This window comes from Arvicanthis niloticus, chromosome 15 (assembly GCF_011762505.2).
Source record: "Arvicanthis niloticus isolate mArvNil1 chromosome 15, mArvNil1.pat.X, whole genome shotgun sequence".
Classification (NCBI taxonomy): Eukaryota; Metazoa; Chordata; class Mammalia; order Rodentia; family Muridae; genus Arvicanthis; species Arvicanthis niloticus.
Window position 1 is genome coordinate 71,308,019 of NC_047672.1, and position 24,732 is coordinate 71,332,750.

The 24,732-nt window shown below is 43.4% G+C and overlaps 1 protein-coding gene and 1 long non-coding RNA gene across 3 annotated transcripts in view; one reads left to right on the top strand and one right to left on the bottom strand.

Annotated features, from left to right (window-relative positions):
- Positions 1–24,732, top strand: part of LOC117720491 (gamma-secretase-activating protein-like) — a 117,681-nt gene that overhangs the window by 15,309 nt on the left and 77,640 nt on the right. For both annotated transcript variants that reach the window (XM_076913155.1, XM_076913156.1), the window contains exon 3: positions 7,710–7,803. Coding sequence is in view for 1 of the 2 variants with exons in the window: in XM_076913156.1 (XP_076769271.1) it covers positions 7,710–7,803 (94 nt within the window). In the remaining variant the exon portion in view is untranslated. The remainder of the gene's footprint in view (positions 1–7,709; positions 7,804–24,732) is intronic.
- Positions 3,690–8,978, bottom strand: LOC143434445 (uncharacterized). Its single transcript, XR_013103918.1, has 4 exons — positions 8,647–8,978; positions 8,071–8,392; positions 7,099–7,193; positions 3,690–6,753 (listed from the first exon to the last, which is right to left on the bottom strand). It is a non-coding gene; the product is annotated as an uncharacterized LOC143434445 (long non-coding RNA).

The following is a 24,732-nucleotide window of genomic DNA, read 5'->3' on the forward strand; positions in this document are numbered from 1 at the left end:
TTGAGTGCTGACTTTTAAATCATATTGTGTTCCTGTGATGGTTTGTATTTGCTTGGCCCAGGAAATGACACTATTAGAAGATGTGGTCCTGCTGGAATAAGTGTGGCCTTGTTGGAGTAGTTGTGTCGCTGTGGGTGTGGGCTTTAATACCCTCATCCTAGCTGCCTGGAAGTCAGTATTCTGCCAGCAGCCTTTAGATAAATATGTAGGACTCTCAGCTCCTCCTGTACCATGCCTGCCTGGATGCTGCCATGTTCCTGCCTTGATGATAATGGACTGAACCTTGGAATCTGTAAGCCAACCCCAATCAAATGCTGCCCTATATAAGACTTGCCATGGTCATGGCGTCTGTTCACAGCGGTAAAGCGTAACTAAGGCAGTTCCTTACACTTCCCTTGTTACTTCTGATACATTGCATTGAATGAGGTTGCTATTAGTTTACCACTTTTTTTGAACAGGAGAAACTGGCCTTCATTTTGAGTCTCCATTCTGCCCACAAACCTGGGCCACCTGAAAACATAAATGTGATTGTGGCCCTTTGCTGCTAAAATATACTCCATGGATTCTCCTTGCCTTCTGAGGAACAGTGGAACACAAAGTCTTCTTTAGCACCTGACACCCACCCTCTCCCCTGTCTGCCAGCGCACTTCCCATTTTCCATGCCTTGAACCCATTGGGCTTCCCTAAGCCTAAGGTGCTCACTTAGCACACGTTTCCTTTACTCCACACCAAAATCATACAGCAGGCACCTCCTGCTCTCAATGGCTGCCCACTCCTTCATGTGGAAAACCCTATTTATCCGTCAGACCACATCCTTATGGGGACCACATCCTTCCATTGCTCCTTCTCTGCCTGTTTGTCCTCCAGTATGAGGAGATTTTGCAAGGCATGCAGCTTTGTATGCCTCTTTTCTCTCTAGAAGGCACTTAATCCTGGCTCTGTCATTCAAATGGAGAGAGAGAGAGAGAGAGAGAGAGAGAGAGAGAGAGAGAGAGAGAACTAAGCCCTTCTTTTTACCTTAGCACTTACCATACATGGCACATAGTAGGCACTCTGCACATGTCCATCAAAGGGATTGATGCATAGATAGTCTAAGACAAAAGTGTTGAACATGGAATACCATTAAAGTGGAGTTTAGTTTTTGACAATTGTTGCTTCAATTTGCTTCTAATGCTATTGAAATTGCTTCATCCTACAATTTAAAAAGTAAAAAAATTAAACATTACAAAACCCAAGTTCACAGTAAAGATTCTTTTCAATACGAGCTGAACGACCACATTAAACAGCATCCAGTCCCAACACATGTTAATTTTACCTGGATAGAAGGTTTTTGTTCTCTTTTGGTTTTTTTTTTTTTTTTTTTTTTTTTCCAACTCATAGTTTCTCCTTTCAGCTTGCAGTTGTGACTGGCATAACACAACCTTGGAAATTTTCTCAATCACATTCAAAACAGTGATAAATACTGCTCCTCTCTCTACAACAATTTCTGTTCAGTTTTTAGAATTTTTACCTTCATTTTCATAATTTATTTTCTGGAAAAATGCAACTCCCCAGTAGCTTGACTTTCCCTGGGCAAACAGCTGCCTGCTCAGGATAGAAGTCATAACAAAAGCCTGGTGGTGGTGGTGCCTTGAATCCCAGCTCTCAGGAGGCCAGCCTGGTCTACAGAGGAAGTTCTGGGACAGCCAGGGCTACACAGAGGAACAAGGAAACAGACAGACAAAACTACCAAAAAGCCTCCATTACATGCTGGCATACAGAAATCTTGACGGATAGTTCTTCTATGAGCTTTAAGTCTACATAAGCCCCACTAGTAAGGATAAAATGAATGAACATAGCCATTTAATTTGGGTCAGTGGGTGCTTCCCCTCCTGAGTCTAGGTGGTGCTTTAGTTGTAAGTGTGGGCAGGCTGGAGGAGAAGGGTGTTGGTTCCTGCTTTCCTCATCTCCTAGCCTATGTTAAGGCAGTGGTTCTCAGCCTTCCTAACACTGCCTTTGACCCATTAACACAGTTCCATAAGAGTCTCTTGTTGCTACTTCATTATGTAATTTTTCTACTGCTGTTTATCATACTGTAAATGTCTGATATGCAACTATGTAAACCCTAAGGGTTTGTAACCCACAGGTTGAGGACCACTGTCTTAAGGGTTTGGGATTTTGTGTTCGTTCATTTTGGGCTTGTTTGTTTGTTTGGGATGCAGACATGAACAAATGATATGGTATAACTCCTAGTCATTTAGTTGACAGTCATCTGGAAGTAGTTATTGTAGACACCTGAAAGCCTGAAACCAAAGTGGTGCTATAGGGTTCTCTCCCAAAACTAAGAGAGAGATTCATTACGTCAGTACCGAAGCTGTCCTCCAGGATGTTCAGATCACCTTTGAGTAAGTTAGAGATGTCTTACAATGCGTGTAATGGACTCTAAATAAATATAAATATTGTATAGGGTTCAATGTTCATAGCATCTTATCTAAAGATGAACTTAGAAGGGTTTCTAGGAAACCATGGTTGCTAAGCAGACAGCATGGTTGTGAACATGGAGGAAAATAATCATGGCTTTGATCTGCACAACAAAAAGGAAAGAAAGAACTTAAAAAGAAAGAAAAACTTAAAAGTAAAAGAGTGCCTCTATCCACACGCACAGTTTGAATGCAACAATGGGGAAGGAAGGAAACCGCTGTGGGGTAAGAGCAATGATTATGTCAGGACTGCGGATCAGTGGCAAACCTTGTGACTTTATTTCATTTTATTAATTTCCTAAATGTTCTCTATTGCACATGTATTTTTTTTTTTTTTTTTGACATAATCAACTGCCTCTGTAACCAGCTGCTCTTGAAGCTGGAGTTTCTGAGCCGGTAGGGGCTGTGTGCAGCCATGTTGAGCATGAAGGCCATGTGAGGACACATAGTTCATGGCACTAGAGAGACTCCTTAGACGAAGGATATGAGGCAGGTGGTCTAGCAATGCAGGTGAAGGAAGAGGGTGGGTCATGTGGGAGGGGTACACTGTCTCCAGGGGAAGCTGCTATTCACTGCCAGCTCACTGTTGCAATGTTAAATTTTCACCAGAAGAAAGATATCTGATTGTTATTTGAAATTTGTTTTCAATGAATTATTTTTTTTTTTAAAAAAACTCATCAACACTGTGTCTGCCAAATTAAAAATGTCTGTAAGCCACATGTAGCTCCAGGAAGTGCATTTAAACTTCTGTTTAGAGGTTTGGGTTTATGATTTGATAAACTGGTGTACTGTGCTTCTGTCTTGATACTGGGAAGTACACAATACAGTAACAGTTGTGCACCACACAGACAGAAGCTTGTTGTTGCCAAGCAGTGTCCAAACTCTGGCCTTTTAACGCCCAGGTCTACCCCTTGTCTCCAAAAGTGCTAAAGGGCTAAGGACTTAACTGTCTCATACTCCTGTAAACCACATTTGTTCTGCAGTAGAGAGCAGGGAATAGGCGGGGAATGGACCTTGTGGTAGAAAGTTGCCTAGTGTGTGAGAGGTCAAGTTTCTTTTTTTTTTTTCATATTTTTTATTGGATGTTATGTTTACATTTCAGATTTTATCCCCTTACCCCATTCCCCCCACCACCCAGGAACCCCCTGTTCCATCCCCCCTTTTTGCCTCCACAAGGGTGTGCCCCCATCTACCCCCCACTGCCCCCTCCCCACCCTCAAATTCCTCCACACTCAGTGTTCAGCCTTCATGGGACCTAGGATCTCCTCTCCCACCCATGCCTGACAAGGCCATCTTCCCCTAAGAATACAGCTGAAGTCATGGGTGCTCTCTTTGTGCTCCCAGGCTGGTGATTTAAACCCTGGGGAGCTCTGGTTGGTTGGCACTGTTGCTCTCCTCTTGGGGCCACCAACACTTTCAGCTCCTTCAGTCCTCTAACTTCTTCATTGGGAACCCTTGATTAGATCAATGGGTAGCTGCGAGCATCCTCCTCTGGATATGTCAGACTCTGGCAGACCTTTGAGGAAACAGCTGCATCAGGCTCCTGTCAGCATGCACTTCCTGACATCCATATTGGCGTCTATCTTTGGTGACTGCACATGGAACAGATACCAAGGTAGAGTGGTCTCCCGATGGCCCCTCCTTGATTTTCTGTCCCACACTTTGTCACCATATTTGCTCTCTTGAGCATTCTGTCACTCTTTCCAAGAAGGACTGAGGCATGCACACTTGGTCTTCCTTCTTCATGAGCTTCATGTGGTCAGTTAGTTGAATTTTGGCTATTTCAAGCTTTTGGGCTGATATCCAAATATCAGTGAGTAAAATACCATGTTTGTTCTTTTGTGATTGGGTTACCTCACTCAGGATGATATTTTCTAGTTCCATCGATTTACCAAAAAAATTTCTCGAATTCATTATTTTTAATAGCTGAGTAGTATTCCATTGTGTAAATGTACCACATTTTTTTGTATCCATTCCTCTGTTGAAGGATGTCTGGGTTCTTTCCAGCTTCTGGCTATTATAAATAAGGCTGCTATGAACATAGTGGAGCATATGTCCTTGTTATATGTTGGAGCATCTTCTGGGTATATGCCCAGGAGTGATATAGCTGGGTCCTCAGGTAGTGCTATGTCTAATTTTCTGAGGAACCGTAAGACTGATTTCCAGAGTGGTTGTACCGAGGTCAAGTTTCAAAATGAGTGGGGGTAGAATAGGGATCAGGAGTGAGTGTGGAGAAGTCTACAGAGGAAAGCAGGGAGGTAGCTGGCTGGGCTTGAGGACCTAAGACCTCAGCTGATGTAAGTTCTTTGAAGACTCTGAGTGTAAAGGTCTTTGTATCCTTGAGATTTGGCACAGGTCCTGATTGAGAAAAATACCATGAGATGTTTGCTGGATGATTAAAAGGCAATCCAGAGCTCCGATTTGAAAGGCAGGGATCTGGCCTCAAGTTTCTACCACTTGTGAGAATGAAGACTTGTCTTTTCTATTTACCATACTCTTTCTACCTTCTTCCCTGCCAGGCAAAGAAGAACATCCTGGCTGTGCAGGGTTGGTCACATTGTCTTCTTCCTACAACCTTCGATAGTTCTGCCTGCCTTTGTCCCGTCTCCTTCTCCTTCCTTCTCCTTCAACTGTTCATGTTTTCTCATTGTGGAAATGCTTATTCATTTAAAGCAACTGAGAGCACACCAAAAATTTCCAAGGAGTATGAAAGCCGCCGGAGATTTGCTAAAATCCTGAACTTCCACATTCCTTTCAAATCTCATCTGCCTTGGACCCTCCAGTGTCTGCTCTCTCCATTCTCGCTCTCCATGCACAGTTCCCACCCGGCAGACAGTGTCAGGAGACTCTTAACATCCAGTTAGGAAATCCTGAGAGCGCTGCAGCACACTGCCCTGAGGCGGAACAGCTAGTAACAAACAGGCAATTCATGCTGTCAGTGCAGAGGGTGAGAAGGCAAGTTATTATGATAACTCAGCAACAAGTCAATGAGCAGCAAAACCCAAGGAGGATCTTGGAGTGGTCAGTTGGTGACTCGTTAAAATACAATTTTTGGTGATACATTAATAGGTGACTTTTAGACATATAATTCTGGAGGTGTTCAAATTGCTAAATAAAAGACCATTGCTAAATAAAACTCCTTGCTCAACCCATTCATTTACATGGATAAGTTCTTTTCAGAACCTGTATTTAAAAAGGGAATAAAATGGATGTCTAATTATTACAATAATTAATATTGTGATACATAAATTAATCAAAAATAGGCTTCACTACCTGACCACATGATACATCTATAATACTTTAAAAAATATTTAAATATGCCATTTATGGTTGTGTATTGATATTATTTAAATGTGTTATTTATTTATTTATTTATTTATTTATTGTTTTTAAAGTCAAGGTATCTCGGTGTAACCCTGGCTGTCCTGGAATGTACTCTCTAGAATATTCTCTGGCCTTGAACTTAGAAATCTCCTGCTTCTACTTCTGAGAGCTGGGACTAAAGGTGTGTGCCACTACCATATGGCTAAATGTGCTATTTATGCTGGTTAATCACATTTATTTGTATAGTAACTATGTAGCTTGGTTATTACTAATGATAGGAGCTACATGCAAAAAAAAAAAAAAAAAATGAGAGCAATTATGGAGCCAGAGAATGTTTCACTTTGTATGTATACTATACTATAAAAAGTGGTGATAGAATTTTTAATTATGTATTTCAAGAATCAAATTGTCATAATAAGGTATAATTTTCTTTTTTTTTTTTTTTTGAACTAAAGAAGAAAAGATATGGGCAGTGGTGGCGCATACCTTTAATCCCGGCACTTGGGAGGCAGAGGCAGGCAGATTTCTGAGTTCGAGGCCAGCCTGGTCTACAGAGTGAGTTCCAGGACAGCCAGGGCTACACAGAGAAACCCTGTCTGGAAAAACAAAACAAAAAACAAAACAAAACAACAAAAGAAGAAGAAAAGATAATGATGTGAACTTGTGACAATAGAGAGTTTGTGGGCTGGAGTTCTAGACCCATGGGTAAGAATGGCTTAGCATGATAACAGGATCTGGGTTTGAATCCCCGTCACCTGTCACCCGTAGAAAGCTGTGTGTGGCTGTGTGTGCTGTAATCCCAGCATTGAAGGGTGGAGACAAGCAGATCCCAGGAGCTTACTGGAAAGCTAGACTGGCCAAAATGCTGAGCTAGGTATTTCAGTTTAGGGGGAGACCCTGTCTCAAGGGATAAACAGGACAGTTGTCAGCCTCTTCTGGCTTCTTCATGCATGCACATGCATTCATGTACCTGTGCGTCACAGCAAGAGAGAGGGGGGGGGGAGAGAGAGAGAGAGAGAGAGAGAGAGAGAGAGAGAGAGAGAGAGAGAGAGAGAGAACAAGTCACAACACGTGTTGAAGTTAAGAGGACAACTTGGGAGAATCTGTTCTCTCCTTCCATGATGTTGGGCCCTGGGGTCAAACTTGGGTTGTCAGACTTGGCAGCAAGCACCTTTAACTTCTGAGTCATCTCACTGGCTCATATTTTAAAGAATATATGATGGTAAATTGTCTTAGTTAGGGGTTTACTTCGGTGAACAGTCACTGTGACCAAGGCAGCTCGTATAAGGACAACAGTTACTTGAGGCTGGCTTACAGATTCAGAGGTTTGGTCCATTATCATCAAGGCAGGAGTGTGGCAATTTCCAGGCAGGGATGATACAGGAGGAGCTGAGAGTTCTCCATCTTGTTCTGAAAGCAAACAGAAGAAGACTGGCTTCTAGGCAGCTAGGATGAGGGTCTTAAAGCCAATGCCCACAGTGACACATTTTCTCCAATAAGGCCACACCCACTCACTCCAAGGCCACACCTCCACATAGTACCACTCCCTGGGCTAAGTATATTTAAACCACCACATAAGTGAAAGGCCAGCACAGGATTTGCAACCTTTTGGTACATATGAGTGATCTAGTAGTTTAGCTTTAAACAAGTCAATAGGTATCACACATCCCAAATCATGTCTCCTGCCATTAACGAAGTTTATGGTTAGGTTGGATAAATGGCTCAGAAGTTAAGAGTAGTGTGTACTGCTCTTACAGAGGATCCGGGCTCAATTCATACAGAAACATGCGCGCGCGCGCGCACACACACACACACACACACACACACACACACACAGACTCACACACTTAAAAATAAATCTTTAAAAAACCAGATGAAAATCTGAAAATGTGTGAGAGAATATAAAGCTTTTCAAATTGATTTCAGGAGCCACGCCAGCAAAACTTGATGACATCTGTCTCAGCCATCACGCCTCAGATCTCAGGACCAAGTGGATCCCTGTTTGCTTTCTCTACCTACGGTAAGAGCACCTCCATCTTTAGGCTCGTCCCTATCTGTTTTATCCTCTTTGGTAAGAAGATCCTTAAGGAATGCTACGTGGGTATCTCCATCATCAGCCTCTACTCAGTAACAAAGAAAGAAGCGTCTGAAATCTTCAGCTTTAAAAAGCTTCTGAGTGTAGATGACTCAGAAGCCTAAACTCTAGCCCAGGCCTCCACTGAGCTTCAGATTTCGGTTCCAAGCACACGTGACAGATTCACCAGGATGTACCTTCCTCTCTGCCCACCTCAGACCCATACTCAGTTCTGGCACAGCTCCCTTCCTCGGCAACCAACCCTGCTTCACAGACAATGCTTCGTTCTCGGAGTCAGGGACCAGGAGCCTCTGCTGCTGCTCCTGTTCAGACTGTAGGCTGGTACTCCTGTGTTGTCTGGGGCGGGGAGCAGGTGGGGGGCCATTGTGCAGCAGACCACCGAAAAGGAAAAGGACCACGACCTCTGCTGTTCGAACAGGGGATTCCTTTCCCTTGGCGCTCCATTTAGATTTCACAGGGAGCTCTTCATCCTTGCCTGTTCTTGCTTCAAGTTTCACATGGCCTTGAGCCAAAGCTGTCGATAGCAGAGGGAAAAAATAAAGGAAAAACCCCTCCTTACTCAGCAAGATTTCAATTCTGGTCTCTTTTCTTTGTATGCTTGCTGCTATTTCACTTGTATTTTATTTATTTAAGGTATTATTATTATTAAATTATTTTTAATCTTATTTTTACAGTCTAGTCATTATCGCCCTCCCAGTCTGCCCTCTGACAGCTCTTCATCCCATTCCTCCTCTGTCTCCAAGAGGATGTCAGCAATCCCCCACTTACCTAACCCCAACCTCTGAGGAGGTCAGAAGAGTGGATCCTCTGCACCTGGAGTTACAGATGGCTGTGGGCTGTACATGGCTGCTGTGACTGAAACCCGAGTCCTCTGCAATAGCAGGAAGCTCCTTTAACCCCCGAGCCCTCTCTAGCCTCTTCCAACTTTTAGGCAAGCACTGAAAATGCTCTTTCCACCCTGCCTGCCCTCTGGTGGAGCTGCCAAATCAGACAAGGTGTGAAGGGGAATCTAAGTTAAGGGGACCAAAGTTAATGGGAATGGCAACCACCCCTGAATAAGCAAAGCCACTGGCTGACTCAGAAGAGACGTGGCTCCTGGTTTTTCCAGGGCTGAGTGGGATCAAGTGTTTCTTCTGCTAAGACTCTTCCCAGACTAGCAGTTTTCCACTGGTGCTTTTTCTTCTGGTGGTCTGGCTGACCTGGGACGTTTCCCCTGAGGTCCAACTTTGAAACAGAGGGGTTGGGAGGGTATGAGAAGCAGTGGACTGGGAAGTGAGGACTCTGTCTCGGGCTCTGAAGACAAGGAGGGTGCGAGTGTGCCAGCAGGGCACCCGTGTGAGCCCCTCAGCCCCACACTGGCTTGCTCTTCCACACATGTAGAGTCAGAGTCAAGAGCTGACTAGGTCAGGAGTGAGCTCTCAGTGAGTTAACAGAGCCAGCGAAAGTGCTCTGTAAAGAGTGAAGCGCACCAGGGCACCAGGTGGTGCTGACACACTGCTGACAATTCTGCTCTGAGTCAACATTCACCTTCACTAAGTTGTGTGTTTTAATATGAGAAATAATCAGTTTATCTTTCTAATCTTTAGCAAATAGTGGGAGGCTTTGGTCTCAGATTCATAAGAAAAGGAATTATATTTCCTAATGTGACTCACACCTGTGTGCAACTCTCTGGATTCACTTTTATTTTTAATTATATCACCGACAGAGGGGAAGGTTTAAAATTACATCTTTCAGAACCAGTCACTATTTAGTGACTCTGCATTTCAAAGATATTGCTCACGTCTTTAAAAAAAAAAATTACCATGTTCTATTATTATTGCCTCGGCCTAAATATAAATTTATCGACAAAGTGGTGATAACTGGCTTTTGGAGTCCTATTTTTAAACATTTTCATGAAACTGTAATAATTTAGAAGATATAAGTGTGCAAATGTATTAAATGTTCAAGTTGTTTTTCCCTTTAATTCTGTGTGTCTGAGGACACACGTAAAACATAGAATTATGTAATTAGAGCACAAGTCCTGCACTCCTTTTTCTTTCACACATATAATCTTCATCCGTCCCTTCCTCCCCACTGTAGTGGGTTATGTTACAGGAAGAGAAAACATAAACATAGAAAACTGTCACAGGTGCTTGCTCCAAGTCATCCTTCTGTTTACCAGGTAGTGGTGATAGCCTCGGGTCTGCTTCTCCTTCTCAGTAAATTCTTTCTTTCTTTCTTTTTCTCTTTCTTTCTTTCTTTCTTCCTTCCTTCCTTCCTTCCTTCCTTCCTTCCTTCCTTCCTTCCTTCCTGTTTTGAAACAGGGTCTCACAGTGTAGCCCTGGCTGTATAGACCAGGATAGCCTCAAACTAGCAGAAACTGGAACCAGCTGGCCTCCCTCTGCCTCCTGCATGCTTGGATTTAAAGGTTTATGTTGCTACACTGCACCTTAGAACACTCTTAACAGTAGCACTCACAGTAGGAAAATCTAAGTTAGAAAATGTCACTTAAACACTCAAAATCCTCTGAGGGCCTTTCCTTCTCAGCTGCTTTCCTCTCCTCCGCTGGGTAGCCACCCCTGCCTAAGTGGCAGGACCCCCCGCAGGCTCAGGGTCTTGTCGTGGGGTGTTCTTGCCTCATCTCTCTGCAAGAGTGGCTTCCTCTCTCCTTTGGATCTGATCATCTCAGTGAGTCTTCCTGCTGCGACCTTTAAGGCTCACCCATCCTTACCTCAGCTCTGGTATTCGCCAGCATCTAACATAGGACGTACTTACCTACCATCCGCCTCCCCTCTAGAATACGGAATGTAATTCCCAGGGGAGCAAGAGCTTTTGACCGTTCCACCCTCAACACCCAAGAGAGCACTTGTCTTAAAGTAAGTGCTAAGAAAATGTTTGTTGAAAGAATGAAGGAAACAAAGGTAACTGTGGCCCTGGTGGATTCACAACACTTCACAAACGCAAATATTTCATCAAAACTTTATGGGAAAGATTCAGAAGCTTTTGAATTGTCTGATGATGAGGACTGTTGTTTTACTGTAGCATGAATACCCTCTTTCCTCTTTTCTGAAACCTTTGGCTTCTCTTCCTCCCGTCTCCACACAGGTGTTACTGGGCATCCTGCTTCCATTTCTTGTCTTGGTTCGTCTGTTCTCTGTGCACAATTGCATCTTCTTGTATGGCTTTCATTATTTCTTGGCCTTGGATTTCTCTCCAACTTACAAGTCCAGCCTTGACATTTATTGATTGGCTAAGCCTTGTTTCCCTGGGTGAGCCACCTTTCAAGACCTTAAACTGCACTGCCTAAAACCAGATTTATCTTTTTTGCCCTTAAAACTGGATCCTGTTCCAGCAATCTATTTCTGCTAATGGTCTTGCCTGCTTCTAAGTCTGGAAACATTTCAAGACTTACAGTCATGAAATGTTACATAACATGTCTTCTCTTCACACTGTCAAGTCTGTTTCTCATCCTTCTAGAGAAGTCCACCTTCCCTTTCTTTCTCTGAGACCCTGTATTTCATCACACTCTGAGTCAGCTGATGGCGCTGGCCCACTGAGCCTGTTCTGGGCTAACAGTGGTCATCTGAGTCTAGTCTTCCTGTTTCACCACTAAAGACTCAATTTTGTTTCAGAAATAGAGACCTAGCATTGTCCAGTTTTGTTTTTTTTTGAAAAAGAAAAGGCCTTTTCAAGGTCACAGAAAATTTAGCTAGTCACAGAAAGAAATTAAAATATAACAGTCAGTGCTGTTAAAATGGGTCAGTGGGTAAACGTGCCCAAGGACACGGGTTCAGTCCCCAGACCTGCTGTAGCATAGATGAGGCCACACGGACAAGCACACATCATACATACATGTGCACACACATAGACAATAGTAATAAAGAATAAAAAGTCAAATCGGTCATAATGATTAACTCACATTGATGTATAGCCTTTTGGTTTTTTCTCTGAGTGTAAATCTCTGTCCAAGTTATAATTATATTTTTAAACCATAAAGGGATTATTTATATCTTTCTTGTTATTGTTGTCCAGCTTGCAAGTTTGCTCCCTGAGTTCGTCGGACTTCCGTATCTTTTCCACTATGCGGTGCTGTTTTTCCGTGGCTGCTCTTATGAGGGGGGCTAAGGACTTGGTGCAGCCGAACAGATGCATCCTCTCTGGACTTTGATTCCTGAGCTTCTGACTCAGAGCAGCAGGGATGACGGAGGACACACAGTCCACTGTGGCCAGGGCAGCAGCCGTGGCAGCTGCATCCGGTTTCCAGTTGAGAGAAAGACAGCTGTGCTGAGGCAGTGTGCAATGTCCTGCATCTAAGGACTTTACAGTGTGAGCCCTGGGGTCAGTCTTTGGCAGCTGGGCTGATGACTTTGTGGGAGCAGCCCTGTGGAATGCTTGGGTGTGACTCTTGCCTGGATGGTTCCCCTTCCTACCTCCGCTTCTTGAATTAGCTTAAAAGTCAACTTAATTTATTGGCAACGGAAACTAAGCTGCCAACAACAGGAGCTCTTACAAGCTGCTTTCTGTGTGGCTTGTGCTTATCTGAGTGCTCTCTGTGTATTAGCTTGTCATCTTTACCACAGCCCTGCGAAACAGAGATTGGTATTAGCCCCATTTTATGGATGATGAAACTGAGCTACAGGAAGACTAGGTTACCCAACCAAGCTACACAGTTGTCAGTGGTGGCTCTGAAGCTCAAAGCCCGCCACTCTGGCCTCATTCTTAGGAGCCTTGATTGGTCCACACACTGCTTTATAACTTCTTTTTCATGTAACAAAATTTAATGAGCATTTCTGTGTTGTCAAATATTCAGTTAAGTTATGTTCAAAGGATGACTCATGGTTTACTCAACTGACTCCCTATTGTAAAACATTAAGGATATCCCAGTGGATAAACTTTTTATTTTAAGTTTTATGTTAGCATGTGAGGTCATGAACGGTTTCATCATGCCAGTCTTACATACGTCACTATGCTTCGATCTCACCTTTCCTTTCATACTGAGTCTATTTTTGTTTTTTTTTTAATTTTTTTATTGGATATTTTATTTACACTTTAGATGCCATCCCCTTTCCCTATTCCCTCCCCCCCCCCCTTAGAAAACCCCTATCCCATGCCCCGTTTTCCTTTTTGCACTTAAACATTTTTTGAAAAATGTGAATCAAAGGCTTTATAAGTTTGGTAATACTCAATCAGAAGTGTAACCCAATACCCAACCTAGATATATTAACTATCTTTGACTGGTGGAGACACGTGAACATCTGCCTCCCTGTCTCCCCCCTCTTTCTCTCTCTCATCACCTAGCTTCTCCTCTCCTTCTTCTCCTCCTCTCCTTACTCCTTCTCTTCCTCTCAGTACTCCTCCCACCTTAGCTCCTCCTACCTATCACCCTTCCTGTTAAAATGAAACTTTTCTCTCAAAATACAATTAGAGCATAATTATGCCAATTTGTACCAGTGAGGTACAAGATAGTCCTAATACCCAGTCCATCATTTTGTTGATTAACCAGAACCTCTGTCATCTATCCTAACTAAAACACTTAGTTCTGAACCTGGCTTTTTCCTTGGCTTTAGAATGAATGTCAGCTGAAAACCATACTCTCAAGTCTTTTCTCTCAAGGTAAATAGTCAGGATTGGCTATGAGACTATAAGTCAACCCTGTCAGAAATCCAGAATGACTGAGTTAACTAAAATTGTGGGAAGCACAAAGCATAGCTTCTAAAACTTAGCCAATTTATAGAGACCTCTGAACACCTGGACACTCCCTCTACTACAAAACGTTGGAGCATCTGTTCTTCCACCCACTGTCCCAGGATCATCTAACAGACCTTAGTGCTGCAGAATTATTAAGGGCTGATTACTCTTTCTAGGCAGATATAATCAGTCGACTATTCTGCAAGTGTGTCCTTTTCTGGACAGTAATTTGTCTGTAGATGGAAAGAGTCAATTCCTGTCTAGTGGCTGTCTCACTACAACTGGAGTAACTCCAAAGATGCTCAATTTCTTCTTAGAATTCAATACAGGAAGCTGTCAGGAGCAGACAGGTCTCTAATCAAAATGAACATTAATACAGAAATGTTTGTCATGCCTTAATATCCATGACTTATTTCCTTGCACTGAAGGCCCAGAGGTGGAATGTTTGGTCAAAGGGAAATTTAACTACCTTCTAGAAAGACAATCCTGATTTTATTTTATACACAGCAGTATATGTGAGCATTCTGTTTCCCTGACTTATTAACATTGAACATTTAAGTGGTATGTGTGTGTATATGTGAGATGAAAAATGATAGATCTTTTTCTTTTCAATTTTGAATTTTTTTTTTTTTTTGAGATAGGGTTTCTCTGTGTAGCCCTGGCTGTCCTGGAACTCACTTTGTAGACCAGGCTAGCCTTGAACTCAGAAATCTGCCTGCCTCTGCCTCCCAAGGGCTGGGATTATTGAAATTCTTTAAACATTTAAAAATACAATTTTAGGACCCTGGAGATGGCTAATTGGTAAAGTGATGGAAACAGGAGTCTGATCCCTATAACCCATGTCATAAGCCAGTTTTGCTGTCCCTCGCTTTTATAATCCTGGCACTGGGGAGAGGGAAGAGGAGGCTCCCTAGAACCGGCTGCCTGCCTGTCTTGCCAAATTGGCAAGTCCCAGGTCACAGTGACAGATTCTGCTTCAAAACAGTAAGTGAATGGTTTCTGAAGAATGTCACCTGAGATTGACTTTTGGCCTCCACAGACAGGCATACATGTAAGCATGCACACTTGAACATACATGTGCATTCTCTCATGAGAACACATGCACACGGAAAAAAATGGCCATTTGTTTAGTCCATTGATAAATTTCTTCATCTTTCTATAAGATGAAGTTGAGACTACTCAAGAGTCTTCTTGTTTTGATTGTTTGTTTCTCTGTGTAGCCCTGACTATCCCGGAACTCACTCTGTAAGCCTGACTGGCCTTGAATGTACAGAGCTCAGCCTGCCTCCGCCTCCTGAGTGCTGGGATTGCAGGCGTGCACCACCACCTCTCTGCTTCCATCTAAAGAATCTTAGTGGTAAAGCTGCCACCCAAAGAAGTGTGAGCACATAATTCAGGGAAAGCGGGTTCCTACTGCAAGCCAGTGCCTCTGCCTCGTTCTGGCTCTGCTGGTTGGATACAGTGGGGATGCTGGGTGAACTCACAATGACTCTACCAAGCAAAGGCTCCAGTTCTGTAAACTGGCAAAGTCGGTAAGGAAGACACTTGCTAGCTTGTGATTTCTACATTCTCAAAGTGCTGGTTCATCGCTGCATCCCAAGGACAGGTCTCCACCACATCACACACTAGCCTGGGAGGAAGGGAAACAGGAAGCAGAGGGTATGGAAGGCCAACGTGGGTATTTGAAAGCAGAGTAACAAGTCTAACCAACTCGGGTATCCAATATGGCTGAGAGTCGCTAGATTTAGACAGTCCATGAGCAATGCAAAGTCTTTCTAGGAAAAACACCATCAGTGTCTGAGATATCCCCATCCAGGGCTTCTTTCCACAAGGCCTGGGAGGAGGAGCATGGTCCATCTCCACTGACATGGAGTGAGGTGGAGAAATTTGGCTGCTCACAAGGCTAGATGTAGACAATGATTTTTTATTTTTATCATTTTTTTCAATTTTCGAGACAAGGTTTCTCTCTGTAGCCCTGGCTATCCTGGAACACTCTCTGTAGGCCAGGCTGGCCCTGAACTAAGAGATCTGCCTGTGCCTGCCTCCCAAGTGCCTGAATTAAAGGTGAGTGCCACTGCCAGGCTCAGATGTAGTTAGTTCTTAAGGTCAAAACTGAAAATCAAGGACAAGGGACTCTTTTGCCCTTGGTGTTACTTTGCTTAGCAGAGTGGCAGTCAAAGTGTGGGCAATATTAATAGCACCCATGAATTTGAAGAAATGTGATTCATGTGGTGGAAATCAGCAACTGGTTTCACAAGTCCTTTATGTGGTATGAGGCCAAGTGAAACATGGGTGCTGTGGATGAGGTGATGTGGATGATAAGGATGTGGACGCTGTGAAGGAGGTGATGTGGATGTGGATGCTGTGGATGATGAGGATGAGGTGATGTGGATGACGAGGATGTGGATGCTGTGGATGATAAGGATGTGGATGCTGTGGATGAGGAGGATGAGGACGCTGTGGATGATGAGGATGAGGTGATGTGGATTATGAGGATGAGGTGATGTGGATGATGTGGATGAGGTGATGTGGATGATGAGGATGTGGATGCTGTGGATGATGAGGATGAGGACGCTGTGGATGATGAGGATGCTGTGAAGGAGGTGATGTGGATGATGAGGATGAAGACGCTGTGGAGGAGGTGATGTGGATGAGGTGATGTGGATGATGAGGATGAGGACGCTGTGGATGATGAGGATGAGGTTGCTGTGGATGATGAGGACTCTGTGGAGGAGGTGATGTGGATGAGGTGATGTCGATGATGAGGATGAGGACGCTGTGGAGGAGGTGATGTGGATGAGGTGATGTGGATGATGAGGATGAGGACGCTGTGGAGGAGGTGATGTGGATGAGGTGATGTGCATGTGATGCTGCTCGCTGACAGGAAGCTGGGGTACTATGTTTGACTCCCTTTCCTTTCCTCTTCCTCTCTATCACCGCACCTCTCTTTACACATTCCCTAGCAGAAGGGCACAAGTTTTCCTTTACACGCCCTATGGTAACACCCTACTTCCCTAAACCACGGACCCTGATATCAACACCACATGAAATAAGCAAGCAGATGATGGCAGTGAGCCCAGGAATTCATCCGCTGAAGGAAAAGAAGAAAGCATTTGAAAAATAATCTGGATTTCTGCAGAATCTCATTCTGAATGCTGGAAGCTAAGTATTAGTTTTATCTTTGCACCCTCCTTAGAGTTTGTTCATGTCTACCACCCATCCCTTGAATGAACACCACAAACTGAGTGTGCCAAGGGTTTCCTTCTCAGAGCACATTGCTTTAAGGGCATTGTATTACCCAGCGACACAGTTGTCCTTATGTATGTGTAGGGAAATGGCTCCAGGTCTACCTGCTACCCAGGATACACAAATGTGCAATGCCCAAGTCTTTGAAATAAAATTGTGACCTATAACTTCCCTTCCTTTAAACCGTCTCTAGGGTAGTTATACTACTGACCACAATGCTGTGCGATTGTTAATCATCATTTCACTCTATTGATTTAGGTTTAGGAAATGGTGGCCAGAGAAGTCTGTGCATGCTTGATACATGTGGTAATTGTAATTATTAACAACAGGGTCTAGAATCACCGGGCCCACTGCTGGAGGCACAGTCAGCTGAGTAGTATGGCTGTGTGCATTCATTTGTCTCTGGTCTTGACTGTGGATGTGATGTGACCAGCTATTTCAGGTTCCTGCCTTGACTGCCCTACAACACTGGGCTTTAAGCTACAAACATAAGCTAAACTAAACCCTCTCTCCCCTTGGAAGACTTTTGGTTAAGGTGTGTTGTTGTTGTTGTTATGAACCATCACAGTGACAGAAGTGGATCCAGTGCAGCACATGTGCATGTGTTCGCTCATTGTTGCTATTTTAGATCAAAGTTGGTTGAACCTTGGATCCAGAATCCTCAAATACAGATCATGCAGCTATGGGGGACCCAGTACAAGTTGTACATCTTCTTTGAGAGCTGATCAGCCATGGGATGCTAACAGGTGTGAAACAATGGTCATCACAGGATGCCTTAGGGAGCTGATCGTGGGTGGTGACCAGGGTCATGCCCATGGTGTGCCCTAGCATCCAGCTTGTCTATCCTGGCCTTCAAAGGCAGCCACACTGGCAGTGTAGGTGGTCACTCCCAGTTTGGTCTTGCTGCTGGCTTATTTCGGCCTATCTTCGCAGAAGCCAGGTAGATCATACTGAAGGTGTTTGTGAAGTTCACATTGAGAACTTGCTAGAAGTCTTCTACACTAGAGACCTTGTTTCTTTAAAGCAATATTTCTCAACCTGTGGGTTATGACCTCTCTGAAGGAGGAACAACCTTTTCACAGGGGTCACATGTCAGATATCCCGCATATCAGATATTCACATTATGATTCATAACAGTAGCAAACTTACAGTTATGAAGTAGTACCAAATAATTTTATGGTTGGGGGTCGGAACTATATTAAAGGGTCGCAGCATTAGGAAGGGTGAGAACCACTGTTTTCAAGTGTATTCATCTTAGCAGTCTTCACAATACCACACAGTCGCTGGTCACATTCCCATGGTCAAACTTCTTCTGCTGAAGAATATTATTGAAATTTCATTTTCTTTTTCATTCCCAATATTCTATTTTGACAAATTCCATACAAATACAAAGATTAAAAAATTCTACAATGACCACTTTTTTATCCACTTATACATATTTTATAATTAACATCTATCTGGCTATATTTGATGTATTAGCTCAATGTATTTATTCAGTCTCTCATTCATTTCTCCATCTGATCTATTTGGTGCCATCAGTTGCAGGGACATCTAGGAAGCTTGTCAATAAAGGCTCAGCATGAGCACCTCTAATTTGATTTCCGTATTGACTTGCAGTCTTCTTTCCCTTAGGTAATGTGTGCATGTAGTGATCTGTAGGAATGGTACCACTTATTGAGCTTTTATAAGTGTGTGTATCTCTCACCTAACTTTCCTCAATACACACAGCACTATGATCCTGGAAAGTTTCTTCAAGCTCCTCTTCCAGTCTCTCATTCCTCATCTGTGTTCTAATTTGCTTTTCTACCATGCATTGCTTACCCTAGAACAAACGGAATCATAACAGTATGAACGTTGTGGCTAAGATGGCAATCACATAGTACAGTGTTTTTTGAGATTATGCATATCAATATTTTCTTTGTATTGTTGACTTTTATTCTGCTATCTGACTGCATTGCAGTTGTTTTTCCATTGTTGTATCCATGATTTGGGTATTTTCTGTATTGTGGCTATGACAAGTAAAGCAACTATGAGAATTTTAGTCTATTTTTTGTAGCCATATGTATATATGATAGAGAGAAATTCCCAAATCACAAATATTTGTATACTTGAGAGTATAAGTTACCATTGTAAAAGTAACTTTTATTTGCCAGATGCAATTGTCATCTCAAAGGTTTACTGGTGAAAAAGTTCATCCTTTCTAGTTCTTTCTGAACTCTGGCTGGCCGGTTCAGCTCAGCTGTTCTGGCTCAAACTCCTATCCACATAACTGATTCAATCTGGCTTCTCTCAGCTTCTCTCTGAACTGTTCTACTTGACCTCAAACTACCTCTAGTAATTTGTTCTAATCTTCTGGCTCCTTTTCTCTGGCTTCAGCTCTCTCTGCTGACCTGGCCTGAACTACATGAACTGCTCTGACTGAACTGATTCAACTCAACTCCTTCTGTACTGCTCTTAAGTAGCCTCTCTTTCCTGTGTGTTGTCATGAGGTGAGTCATATCTCTGACTTATTCTGTCAAATCTTTCTCTGATTTGTCACTTTGTCTGCCCCTCAATTAGACATCACTTTCAAACATGGCTGCTTCCTTCTACACACTAACTTTACCTTCATTGTTTGGCATTAAAGGTGTGTGCTAAAGGCATGTCTGTATTCATCCACATCATACTGTAATCCAGGATGTCTTTGTAGTCCAGCCAAGTCATACAGACTTAAAAGGTCTTTGGATGTGTTCCCTAGTCAGAGCAGCTATGTTGCTGGATCAAAATTCCTCTACATACAACTAAGCTTATTTTCCAAAATGATTACAGATTTTATACTACAATAGCAATGAGTAAAAGTTGCCATTGCTCTATAGTCTTTAACATTCAGTCATGTTTGTGTTTTGAATTTCCTTTTTTTAAAAGAATTTTTTTGGTGCATAATGACATCACTGTGGTTGTCTTAGTGTTCTATAGATGTGAAGAGACACAATGACCATGGCAACTCTTATAAAGGCTACTGTTTTAAACTTTTAAAATTAAAAAGATATTAATTGTGGCTGGCGTATAGTTTCAGAGATTTAGTCCACTATAGTTATAGTAAAAAGCATGGCAACAGGCAGGCAGACATGGTGCTGGAGGAGCTGAGAGTTTCACATTTTAATTCACAGAGATAGAGACAGATAGGCACTGGTCTTAGTGTGAACATTTGAAACCCCAAAGCCCATTGCCAGTGACACACTTTCTTCAACAAGGCTACATCTACTCCAACAAGGCCACACTTCCAAATCCCTGTGAATTAGTGTCACTCCCTAATGACCAAGCACTGGAATCTATGAGACTATGGAGGTTCTTATTCCATCCATCACATTGGTGTCTGTTGACATTTGATGACTAGTGATGTTCCTACATTTCATGTACTTACTAGTCTGTAGCTGGCTTTTTTTGTGAAATGTTCAAGAATTTTTTTCAACTTTTTATCTGATGGTATATATTATTAATGACTTATGGGAATTTTTTTATATAGCCTAAACACCAGTTTCTAATAAGATGTATGCTTATCAATGCATTTCTTCTTTGATTTCACTCACCTTGGTCCACATTCTGTAGCATAAGTGAATGTGACAAGCTATGGGCTTAGAAGTGCCTGCTAGCCAGTTGGGAGAGTGCTTGCCTGCCCTTTAGCCCTTGTGGTCCACAGGTCAAACTCCGGCTCAAGTCCCATCTTCTCCGTGAGACATTCATTCTGTGATCCTCTTCAGGGACGGAAGGAGCACCTTACTTTTGAGTACATACTTCATCATCACTCCAGCAATGGAAATATTTGCTGGCCCCTAGGAGCTAAAAACTCAAACCCAGTGCCTTACCACCACGGAAGCTAGACTCTCGCTCACTGTCAACAGTGTGTTGTTCTTGTGGAGGAGGCCATACTCTGTCTCCATTGAAGGATCTGTGTGAGGCAGCTCTTTGGCATCATTTATACAGAGTTCCCAGTTACCTGGGCATCCACATTCAGATAGGAGTTGGGGAGAATACAAAAGGCATATCTACTTCTTAGCCACCTTGGTCAAAGTGACATGTCAAACTAGTGCAGGGCTAAACCTTGTCCTGGGAAATGCACCCCTGGTTAAGTATCTGCATATCCTGACCTATTTTATGAAGAGAAGCCCAATGCTAGTCTTTGGGCTAGGACAGGGACTCAGTTGGTAAGGACACTTGCCTTGCAAGAGCAAGGACCCAAGTTTTATCCCTAAAATCCAGATGAAAAGCTAGGTGCCACAGCATATGTTTGTACTCTCAGAGCTGGGGAGGCAGAGGTAGAAGGGGCTCTCTGGCTAGTCAGTCTAGTCTAATAGGGGTCTCCAGGCCAACAGAAGACCGTGTGTCAAAAGTAACTGTTCCTGAGACTGACAGTAGAAGTTATTCTCTAGTTTACAGACACACAGACACACCCATACTCCCAAATCTCCCCCAACACGGAGTGGGCAGGAGGGAAGGGGGGGAGAGAGAGAGAGAGAGAGAGAGAGAGAGAGAGAGAGAGAGAGAGAGAGAGAGAGAGAACACTTAGAAGTTTGGTAACAGCTAGTTATATCTGTGACAATGTTTCCATGTATATTTTTCTCTTCTTATCTCTCTGTGTTCCTCAATGTATTTGCTGAGCACATACTTCTGAGAGCTAGCATCTCTCATATCCTTGGGTATAGCTTACACACCCATAGTAGTTATAGGGCAATTGAATAGTGAAGAGAACGTTCAGCTATTATCATCAAATGCAGGTGATGTTTTAGACAGGGACGCTAAAGACAGCCCCAGCTCTCTGAGTCTCTGTGAATGGGTGGGATGTGTTTGTCATTTGGACAGGCCTGGGAAATGTCAGTCCCTCCACTGTTTCCTGTCCTTTTGCTATGATGTCACCCAGATCACACTGGACCTTCCCTTCACAGCTGTCTTGTCAGTGCTACTTACACCCACTTCAGGAAAACACTCCATGTGTTTGCTCCAGCAAAACACCATCCAACACAACTGACTTTCCACAGAACGCTTAAGTTTCCACATCAGCTTTCCTCTATTGATTGTTACTTAGTATGTGATGCAGCATCTGTCCTTGCAGCTGGAGTGGCTGACCAGAGATGCCTGGCTGCCCAGTTGCTTGTCACCCATGCATCTGTCTTTTACGTGGGTGATGACAACAGCAACTCAGGACCTCATGCTTGCATGGCAGACACCACTGAACAAAGCAGAAATGCATTCATTCTGACCTCAGAAGTCCCCATAGTCTACAACAGTCTCAACCCTCTTTAAAAGTCCAAAGTCTTTTCTGAATTTTGTAGCATCCCTTAACTGTAATCCCCTATAAAATCAAACTTGAAATGCAGATCATGAGTTTCTAACATATAATAGCACAGGGCATAAGTCCCTCTTCTAAAAAGGAGGAAAGAGCACAGTAGGGCAATACTGGACCAAAGCACCAACAAAAAAACCTGGGCAAACTTCAAACCCTATATCACATGTCTGATGTCAACTCCCCCACCCCCCAACACCACACTCCAAATAGGGCCGGGATCCTCTTCAGATCTCCAACTCCTTTCATCTTTGTTGACTGCAACACACTTCTTTCTCTTGGGCTGGTTCCTCTCACCGTTAGCAGCTCTCCTTGGCAGGCATCCCCATGGCTCTGGCATCTTCTCCAAAGCAAACCAGGCTTTACCTTCACAGCTTCCCACAATGGCCTCTCTAGAAGCTCCTCCCCCTCAGCCCCCTACCAAGAGACACCCCTGACACATGCCTGGCCTCAGTGGCTTTCCTCAGTCATAGGGGGAGATTCCATAACCCCTCTCTAGCATCCTTGACTCTAAAGCCAGAATCACATGGCTGAAGCTGCCAAGTTCCAAGGCTTGATGGGGCTGGAACATGGCCTCTTTGTTCAAGTACATCTTCACCAGCTTTCTGCTTTCAATGGTTTTTTTCACTGCTTAAGCCTAGCTGTCCTGGACATTGATCTGTACACCATATGGCCTTGAACTCAGAGATTTACCTCCTTCTGCCTCCCAAGTGGTGGGATTAAAGGTGTGTGCCATCACCACCTGGCCCTAAACTTTGTTTTCCACAAGTTGAAGCTTAGCTGGGTGGGTCTGGCCCGAGGTCACCGGTCCCTTTATTCCTTTTAGCTTCAGGCTTTTCTTCAACCTTTTTATCTCCTCAAGTAGTAACTTGACTCAATTACGTCTCCTGTGCCCCTTTTATTCTTAAAATATACGTTTTATATTTTTCCTTGTTCAGTTTGCTCAACTTCATTCTAGATCTGCATGACTATGGACACCAATAACCCAACAGCACAGTTAGTTCTAGGTTCCCCAAATGCCGCCCAATTCTATTGCTTCTCACTGTATTTCCTCCCCCCACCCCCCACCTGATCCCTCTGTTCCCAGCTCTGCCATTGAAGTCTACCATTGTCTAGCTAGCCTCTTGGCTTGGCACAAAATGGAGGGCTCCCTTTACTAGCAGAGCTTCCCTTTCTGTGACTGGAGAGTTAAAAAAAACACAAACCCACATGCCTTTACCTGCAGCATGCCACTCAGCCTTAAGTAGATTACAGACTCAATTTTCTTTCTCCTGATAAGAACCAGTTAGTTCAGCTAGCACCTGAGACTCCTCGAAGGCCTCTTCAGGCCAGTGAGGTGTCTCAGTAGCCTTAGCCTTCAGCCAAATGACCTCCCCTCCCTGGATAATTCCATGCCCTTCTCCAACATTATAGAATCATTGGTGCACCCTAAGCAAAGTGTATGCATTCAAACCCACCCGCAATAAATACGAACAAGCTAAGATCATCTCAGAGAGCTGCTTCATTAAAGATCGACTTGTGGGAAGCCTTCACCTAAGGAGCCACAGCACTGAGATTCTCGAAGAAGCCTCTGAGCCTCCACCCTTCGGCATCCACTCCCCACTCCCCCAGCAACACCTTGCTCCAAATAGTGCCAGGATCCTGCCTGTCCTGACTCCACTTCCCCCTTCTGGCCTGGCTTGTAGCAGTAGCAGCTTCTGACTCCCTGAAAAAGGAAAACTCAGACTACAGACTCCCAGACCTTGACTCTGCCTTGTCCTCCATGAACAGGGGTATTCGCTACCAGAGGAGAGGCAGAATTCAGCACCACAAGTTTACCAGTGAGATCTATTCTACTCCCCTTCCCAGGGAGATACTTGTATCCCACCTTAAGCCCTCCTTGTTACTTAGTCTCTGTGGGTCTGTGGACCATACCATGATTATCTACAGCTAATAACTACTTATAAGAGAGTATATATCATGTTTGTCTTTCTGGGTATGGGTTACCTCACTCAAGATGATTTTTTTCCAGTTCATCCATTTGTCTGCAAATTTCATGATTTCATTTTATTTTACAGCTAATACTCCATTGTGTGAACAGTACCACAGTTTTTCCACCCATTGGTTGAGTGATGTCTAGGTTGTGTTTAGTTCCTGGTTGTTATGAAAAGAGCTGCAACAAACATAGTTGAGCAAGTGTCCTTGTGGGATGGTAGAACAACATTTGAGTATATGCCTAAGAGTAGTAGAGCTGGGTCTTGGGATAGAGAGTCCCAGTTTTCTGAGGAACTGCCATACTGATTTCCATAATGGCTGTACAAATGTGCACTCCCACTAGAGATGGAGGACTGCCTCTCCTGCCCCACATCCTTGCCAGTATGACTGTGTTTTTGATGTGAGCTATTCTCATAAGTATAGGATAGAATCTCAAAGTAGTTTTGAATTGCATTTCCCTGCTGGCTAAGGATGTTGAACATTAGTGTTTCTCAGCCACTGAGAGTCCTCGATTGAGAATTCTCTGTTTTGATCTATATACCCCATTTTTAAATTGTATCATTTCTTTTTTTGATACTTATTTTCTTGAGTTCTTTATATATTTTAGATATTAAACCTCTACCACATTTGGAGTTAGTGAAAATTTT